This window comes from Colletes gigas, unplaced genomic scaffold (genome assembly GCF_013123115.1).
Source record: "Colletes gigas isolate AHSC1104 unplaced genomic scaffold, ASM1312311v1 Colletes_gigas_Sc00005, whole genome shotgun sequence".
NCBI lineage: Eukaryota > Metazoa > Arthropoda > Insecta > Hymenoptera > Colletidae > Colletes > Colletes gigas.
The window spans coordinates 10,495,422-10,503,521 of NW_025106634.1; the positions used below are offsets into that span (position 1 = coordinate 10,495,422).

General features: G+C 43.2%; 1 protein-coding gene across 1 annotated transcript; it reads right to left on the reverse strand.

Annotated features, from left to right (window-relative positions):
- Nucleotides 1–13: 13 nt before the first annotated feature.
- LOC122395310 lies at nt 14–7,529 on the reverse strand. The gene is made up of 11 exons (XM_043392752.1): nt 7,054–7,529; nt 6,850–6,952; nt 6,686–6,774; nt 6,316–6,608; nt 6,000–6,244; nt 4,655–5,030; nt 3,141–3,346; nt 2,824–3,002; nt 1,929–2,395; nt 1,600–1,843; nt 14–1,447 (listed from the first exon to the last, which is right to left on the reverse strand). The coding sequence occupies exons 1-11, from the start codon at nt 7,495–7,497 to the stop codon at nt 1,250–1,252; spliced, it is 2,844 nt and encodes a 947-aa protein (XP_043248687.1). The 5' UTR covers nt 7,498–7,529; the 3' UTR covers nt 14–1,249.
- Between the last annotated feature and the right edge of the window lie 571 nt (nt 7,530–8,100).

Consider the following 8,100-nt stretch of genomic DNA (forward strand, 5'->3'; position numbering starts at 1 on the left):
GAGGCTTACGATGAAAGGAGAAACTCTTTATTAATAAAACCGTAAGAACAGAAACTTGCACCGATATCGATTATTACTTGGAAAATTCTTGGGTTTTTCCGTTCTTTTCAACGATGGTTTAAACAAACATGTAGAATTTGAAGCAAACGTATAGGGAGTATGTACTAGATAATGAACGGTTGGTTAGCAATTTGAAGGATCTTGGCGACGAAAAGAAACAAATAGAAACGCTTTACGTAAGAGTTGTGATGCGCGCGACACGTGTAGGCGCACATACGTATGTATTATACATATGTATGTTTCTTGGCAAGAGTAATTCGGTAAACGGAAAAAATATTATGTAAAAGGTTGTGTAATTCTATGGAAAATTGATGACGTTTCGTTCGTAGAATATTCTACATGTATAATACGATAAACATGGTTCGTTTAACGGTGAAAATTCGTAAAATGTGCCAGTATATGCACTTAATTTCATATTATTATCTGGAAAGCACTTTGCTATAGCTATCTTGACTTTTGCTTCAACTCTGTAGACGAATTCGTGAAAATACACTGCAAATAAAACCGACACGTTTCTACGTATCTATTAAACGATCAAAATAAAAGACACTGTAATACAGCTTTTTATTTTTTATTTTTTAATCTTGCTACCTGTACGAATATTCGAAATCTTTTTATTGTTAATTGTTTAGCGAATTATTCCGTGTTGTTGAAACTGTCGATTTTCGGTAAACCTATTTCTAAAGCACCATTCATCCCCTATAAATAAATATTTACTATATCATGTATTCAATGCGTAAAATAAACTCTATTATGGTTGCTTGACCGAACAATACATACTCGATAATTACCAGGAAAACTTCAAGTTAATATCATTTAGAATTCCTGTAAAAACTATTTCCTACCACGTAAGTACATAAATTACCCTAGAGTTACTGCGAATAAAAATTGCTTTTCGCTCTGGCTCTCGAAATTTTCCATAAAAAATATTTGTACAGCACCGCGAGCAATAGAAGAAAACGGTGCTACTTTAGGGAAGATCAAGATCATCATTCAACCGTGATCCAAGAAGATGGAGTAGCTGTGAGAACGCGTGGATTAGTTGTTGTAATGGTTTCGATAATAGGAAAATACGAAATGATCGTGAAAGGAGAAAGAAGTATAAGGTCTGCTCGCGAAGATGGAGTGTCTCCGATATGGGGAGAGGAACCCTCGCCTCGCTAGAAGACTGCTCGCGGTGCCCTAACTTTCATTTGTAATAGTGAGAGCCAACGACGTTATGCGATAAGGAAGCCACGTCGCACTTGGTACCACGGACCAATTCCTCGAGAAAACCAGCCTGGATCCGGAAGTTGGTCTCGTTGGAATTTAGGGAACCGCTCATGTACTTTTGGAACGACACCGTGAGAATCCAAATCTCTTGTTTGCCTTTCTTCGAAGTTACGATCTGCAATAGAAGACCAATTATATTATTATTATTATTATTATAATAGGGCAAGGGGAATGTTGGAAAATGTACGTTTTGTGGACAGGGTAGTTGTGAGAACCGTTGAACGAGGGCAGCTTTTCACCGTAAAATCGTTTCTTTGCTCCTCCTACCTTCAAACCAGAGGGAAATTGCAACGTTTCCGGATTAGTGACGAGAATCTCGTTGTTCCGAGCACCATACTCGGGATAACTGTTGCTGTTCCAGCATCCGATCGCCAGATCCGACAACAAGCCAAAGAAGAGGACACCGTTCCGATCCATGGCTTCCGCTGCAGATTGCGACGATCTCTCCATCTTGAATGGAACGAACGATCTCGGTGCAGCCTCGGGGTTGCCGCGAAACAGAGTGGAATTTCTAAATACGTACAATCAAACGATCACCTTACATTTGAAAAAATGCTAGGTAATATAAGAGTGGTGTTATCGGTATCGGGACCGACCTAATCACCGATGTAGCCACCCATCCCTCCACTCTGCTGGCCAACGAATGAAAATAAAGAATCCTGTCTCCGTTGCGAAGAGGTCCTAGCGCGAGTCCCAGGATCCCGTCCATCAGATCAAACGTGTCGTCTCTGATATCGAAGGTACCGTACGGTGGGTACGGATAAAACAACTTGTTAACGATCTTCCAGGATCGCGAGTTACGGTAATCGTAAACCAGCAACGCGAATCCCGTTACGTCCGCGATGTACGCGAACGTATCTTTGCATTCTCGATCATCGGCGTCCCGAACGTCCACGGCCACGGTCACGTACAGGGAATCATCCTTGTACCGATCACGAGGAAATCTGTATCGGTGGATCAGCTGATTCGTGTCCAGAGAGAAGACGAGCAATTGCGGCTGGCAAACCCATTTCTCTCCTAGTTTTCCAGTATCGAGTACCCAAAGGCGACCGCACTCGTCTATCTGAACGATAAGTATTTCATTATTCCTGCCGTTCGGGCTGTGTCTATGCTATTTTTATGCTAAACACTATTTTTTCACTAGTAATTACGAAAATCTCTATCACCGATAACCTATCGTTAATTTTCTTTACATTTTTAATACCCATGAACGACGAGCATGAAAGCAAGCTCGTAAACGAGGACAATTTCTCGACACTTGTGACTAATGCGTCGTTCCATCTTTTCCGATCAACGATCGTTGGAACTTTCTTAAGAGAACAATAGCGTTTCTACGCATTTAAGCTCCACGGACCGACTGCAGAGTTCCGAAAATATATTTTAATATTATACATAGTTGCGTCAAGTGGTTTTCGATACCCAACCAGTTCAAACTTGAACTCCATCGTCCTCTCTCTCCCTCCTCTGTCTGTAGATTCGAAATCTGCATACCTGCATTCTGTAGACGCTGGTGATCGAATCGCAGCTGCCTATAGCGTTGTAATCCCAATTCGGATAGGGCGCGATTATGGGGTTTCCAGCTGCCGTTTGTTCGTCGGTTACGTAGCCTAAAGTTACGGGCACACCGTCCTGAAATCTCGGAACGGAGACAAAAATTCTCGACATATGACCTAGAAAAAATGCAACAAACGATCTGCATTGATTCTCGTCGTATATAAATTTTTCGAATCGATGGTCAAATCGGATATCTAACCAATAAAAAAAATCAACATTTTATCCCGTGTAAATTCCATCGAATTAAAAAATACCTCCGTTGTAGACGTCTACGTCGATGGGAACCGGTGCCCCAGGTATGAAGTCTCCATTTTTTATGGCGGTTTGTCTGACAATTTCGTTTGGGAATGCAAATTCCAACCTCTTCCACTCATAAATGCTCTTGAGCTTTTCGTAGGTCGGCGAACCGGAAGTCGCCACGACCAACAGAATCGTCCAGCAAAACGGATACATCTTCGAGCTGTAAACAAATTAGTTGTTAACTCTGAAACGACTTTGGTTATGAGTAATCTTATGACAGAATTCTCTTGGACTCTGCTCGTTAGAATTGCAAACGATCGTTTGTTCTTTGCAAACGACGCGACGCGACGCGACGCGACGCGACTCGTCTCGCAACTCGGACAAGGAACTTGTGTCGCGGAATCGCCTTGAATTTTCAAACAAGTGTCTTGAAAAGAGCAATCGATGGAAGATTGAGTAACATTTTCAAATATTTACCGACTAGTAAAAAACACTTGTACGTGACTTTGCGGATGGCGTTTCAAACTGCAATCCACAGTGGAAAATTTTTAGTAAAAGAAACTGAAAAAAAAAAAAGAAAAAAAAACGGATTTAACTAGTATTATAAGTAAAATTGACGGACAGTCCGTCGGATGAAATTCGTGCGTTTTCTACCTGTTTCGAAAACTCTTTAAAAATGGTTATTATACGTAATGGACAATTGAAACCGAACGCTTGATAAAAATTGCAGATCGAGGGCAAGGAGCGTGTCGAACGCATTCCGATTGTCAAAAACTCACCTGACAGTCGCGAAAATAAGTGGCGCGCGCGTGGGTGGGTGGGATCAGCGGCCGCGTTGACGCTGCGTCGATGAATCGGTTAAAAGGGAAACCCAACCCAAACACGTCCTTCTCGCTCCTTCCGATATCTCTGTTTTTGCGTCACCTTCTCTTTCTTTCTACGAAACTTTCACCGTTGCGGAAACGACACGGATACGACGAACAGCGTGTTACGATTCCGCCGTGACCGACTTCTCTACGCAGAAATTCGATTTCCGGCACTTTTTCGAGCCACGATCGACTTTTAACGATCCCAAACGCTGGATTCCGCGAAGCGAATGCGAAGCGAATGCGAAGCGAACAAACGTCAAGATAACCCCCGTTATTACCGTACGATAAGAAATTTGTTTAATAGCCAACTTACTCTCACCGATAATCTCGAATGTGGAACAGAGTGTCATGATAAAATTTTGCACGAACGAGAACGACAATTCATCTTGTACCGATAATCTTTCGCAAATGTAAAATACATTGTCGTAATCTGTGCACGATCAAAGTTAAATGTGTCGAGGAGGACTTGAGGGGCCCGTTAGGAATGTTTTCGCGATCGATAAGAATCAAACGACTTCACTTTTAAAGCAGATTTTTGCTCCAGAAGAAAGTTACTCAATGGTTAATCAATGTGAAATTGAAGAAAGGAGTGTTGTTGGGATTGATGGTTAACAACACAAGTTTGTGCAAATAAATATGTTCAAGCAAGATATTTTTACCGGGGTACGAGGTCCGAAAGAGACGCGCTCGTCTCGTTCGCGTCGCGATCGAGGACCAACTGAGGAAGAAAACGTCGATGATCGCGAAACAACGATCTCCAGCGTCGATCAAGCATCTCCTCTTCACCGTGGTCCGGCTTATTATAGGTGAAACAAGTTCCAGCAAACGTCGTGGTTTTTCTGGTCACGGCCACGGAACAGGCTGCTCGAAGGTTCGACAAATTTCTGTCTACGTTCGGATTAGATCGCGAATGATTAATGGAGTGTTTAGAATCGCGAACGTCGGATGGACCGCGGGGAAGATCGACGGTGAAATCGCGTAATCGGTGACAGCTCGAGCCGTCATGAAACATTACGAGAAAAATTTTAGTCGATGCTGACTCAAGGAATATCCCTTCATTTTTTATATGAAATACAAGGATATCGTGAATATCTTAACTGTTTACGGAAACTATTAATTTATCGGAGAAGATTGTTTTCTCGATCGGGGATCGTTCCTAGACCACCATGGAGCGTAGCGTGTGTTTCCAATTGATCATAATTTCCAAATTACATAGTAACGCGGACGCTATTACATTAATACATAATGCATGCGCTCGTAATCGATAGCGAAGTGGATAGATAGTGTGTTTATTTGGCGTTTGAAGCTCGAAACGATTGCATAAATATCGGTTATGCAATTGAACGTGCTCACGCGAGATTTATTCGAAACGACCAAGTCACCGATTATCATTATTTTCCAACCGATAAAATTACTTGTTAAAATTCTACGAATCAAACTGTCGATTAAAGTTTCCAACGAATACGCAAATCATTGAGAAATAAATACGGTTGGGCAAATCCGCATAGTTTTTAAAAACTCTAAAAATACTTTGTTCGTGCAACGTGTTCCTGAACAATTTCCATGATAATTCCTACGAAAACTACGACACTTTACGGACATATTTGATTTCGAGGCCTCAACGACGGACCAACTAACCACTGACTTTTAAGCGGATTACTTTCTTTTAAAGTAAAACGTAAAAACACCAAATTTCGACGATACTTTGCTACGGATGTTTATCAAAGGTTCGGTAAATGTTGCAAGAACGGGTTCTCATGACAAATTGCCATTTTTATCGAAAACGATATCAGCGCATAAATCCTCCCAGCGTTCTCAACTTATTACAAAAAAAGTCTTTAACCGAAGGGGTCTTTTCTACAATATGAAAGTTGATATTACTTATGTTCGTTGCGATTAATTTAGATCGCACTCTGCCCACTACGAGTAAAATACATATGTATCTTAACCAGTACCACCAGTACAAACAAGACTAACGATACTAAAATATTGCCTCCTAAAAGCCCAACGTATTGTTGTAGTAATACATCGGGAATTGTTGTTGGTTGGAAGCGTCGAGGGCCCCGTGCTTGAGCGAATTGGGCTCTGGCAACAGCCTCATGATTCGAATGTTGATGTCGCGTGCGTTCACCTCCTTTCTGAAGAATTTCTGGAATCTGGACGTCAGCAGCCAGAAGTTGCCATTGTCACGGTCCGCCCAAACAATTTCAGCTACGAATTGCAGCTTCTCCGGACTGTAAGCCAAAATCCTACAACAGAATTCCTAATCGTCATAAAATCTGTCCTTGATAAAAGAAATTTATGAAAATGATGTTTGTACCTCTGTTGGTTGTCCTGCGGCTGCCAGGCAGCGATCGCCGTTTCCGTCAGCGGCGAGAAAAGGATTTTATCGTCGCGAGGATCGACGACCAAAGCAAGACCTGGACTGGACTTCCGGCCGACCAACGTTACCGGAAGCTGTTCACCAAAAGGCAAAGGACCCGCTTGAAGCGCCATTGTTGGCACGCTGAAGATTCGATCGGTCGCCAACGGCTGATAATACACTAACCCGAGCCGGGGGGAGAACGCCATTCCTACGACACCGTCCAGCAACTCGAACGTGTCGCTGCCGATCTGACAGAGAATTTCTTTTTGTACTTTGCTGCAAAATGCCAAAATCAGCTCGCCAAAGCTCGGAGCAGAAACGTTACCCTGTAAGTAGAGAAATCTGGATTCGGATACATGGAAGCGTGCACGACGCGCCAACTTCTCTCCGTGGCGCCGTCGAAAACCAATATGCCTGGAAAAGCAACTCGATGAAAAACCAAAAATCGAACTGGAATAGAAATGATTAGGAATGTTTAAGTTCTCTAACCGGGTCCTGCGGTATCGGTGATGTAGAGGAACATGTCGTCGCAGGTTGTCGCTGCAACATCGTCCAGAACAACGTTCGTCAGCAGCGTGTTGGGTCTCAATACCTGCAACCAGAATAATTCTTATTACCGAAACACCACGCTCGTCTGGATTTTATAAAATAAAGCACGACACGACACGACACGACACGACACACGACACCCACCTCTCGAGGAAACGTAAACTGACGCGCCAACTGGTCGGTTTGCAGATCAAAGACCAGAATTTTCGGCGAGCAAACCGGTCTGAAGTCGTCGATCGAAGTCATTATACCGCTGTCAATGACCCATAATCTGTTACACCTGTCGATCCTGGACCTGTACACCGAAATCATTTTCGAGCAATTCAAGTCTCCTCTGCCTGCGCTGTGCCAATCCCAGGACGGATAGGCCTGAAGCTGCGGGCTGCTTTCTAACGGGAGATTCCTCGGGATGTAGTTCAAGGTCGCGGGTACACCCGCACGTAGCCTTGGAACGCTGACAAAGATCTTGTCCCAGCCAACCGTGATGCCAGTTGGCACCACGTTCTCGGGACGATACCGATTCAGGAACTCTCGATCGTACGGAAGAGCAAAATCCAGTAGCGGCCATTGGGCTACCGTTTCTAGCATTTCTGCGCTCGTCCAGCCGATGGACGAGCCTACCAGAACAACTACAACAAGACACCTGCAATCGATAGATAGTAAGGTGATGTTGGACGGTACCACGAGAGAGATAGACAGAGAAATAGTAATACATATGTATACATAGATCTCAGCCTGTAATCCGAGACATTGCTTCGAGCTTAATTAAGACTCGATTTACATGCGTCTGCCGATATCTGATCGTTCAGCAGACCCAACCAAGACGTTTTTATCCTCTTTATTGTGTATGTATACTTGTGGTTCGGTTCCATTTGAACGTTCCCTATGCGAAAGTGCCGTCACTTTTTCTCGCCGGTTTGCACGTTTAAACGTTTAAACGTTTACACGTTTACACGTTTGTTTTCCATAATAAACACCGTAAATGTAAATAACGCGAGTTAAGTCACGATGATAAATTTGTTGAAACGAGTAATCGATCGAACTGTGGTGTTCGTAAAGAAACAAGAAGCGAGTTTCACTTTATAAACCGATTGTCTTCTTTCGTTCTTGAGACCGCGACCGTCCGCGAGCTTACAAACATCGCTTCCGGTGCAGTTTACGACAATGGACGTCCACGTCGCTCGCCACACA

Excerpts from the sequence above, each read along its gene's own strand:
- LOC122395310 (XM_043392752.1), bottom strand. The coding sequence starts at position 7,497 with ATGCTAGAAACGGTAGCCCAATGGCCGCTACTGGATTTTGCTCTTCCG. Across the intron at positions 5,031-5,999 it reads TTACTACAACAATACGTTGG|CATCGACTAAAATTTTTCTC; the intron begins GCTTTTAGGAGG and ends TCCTTGAGTCAG. Across the intron at positions 3,003-3,140 it reads CGTAGACGTCTACAACGGAG|GTCATATGTCGAGAATTTTT; the intron begins GTATTTTTTAAT and ends CATTTTTTCTAG.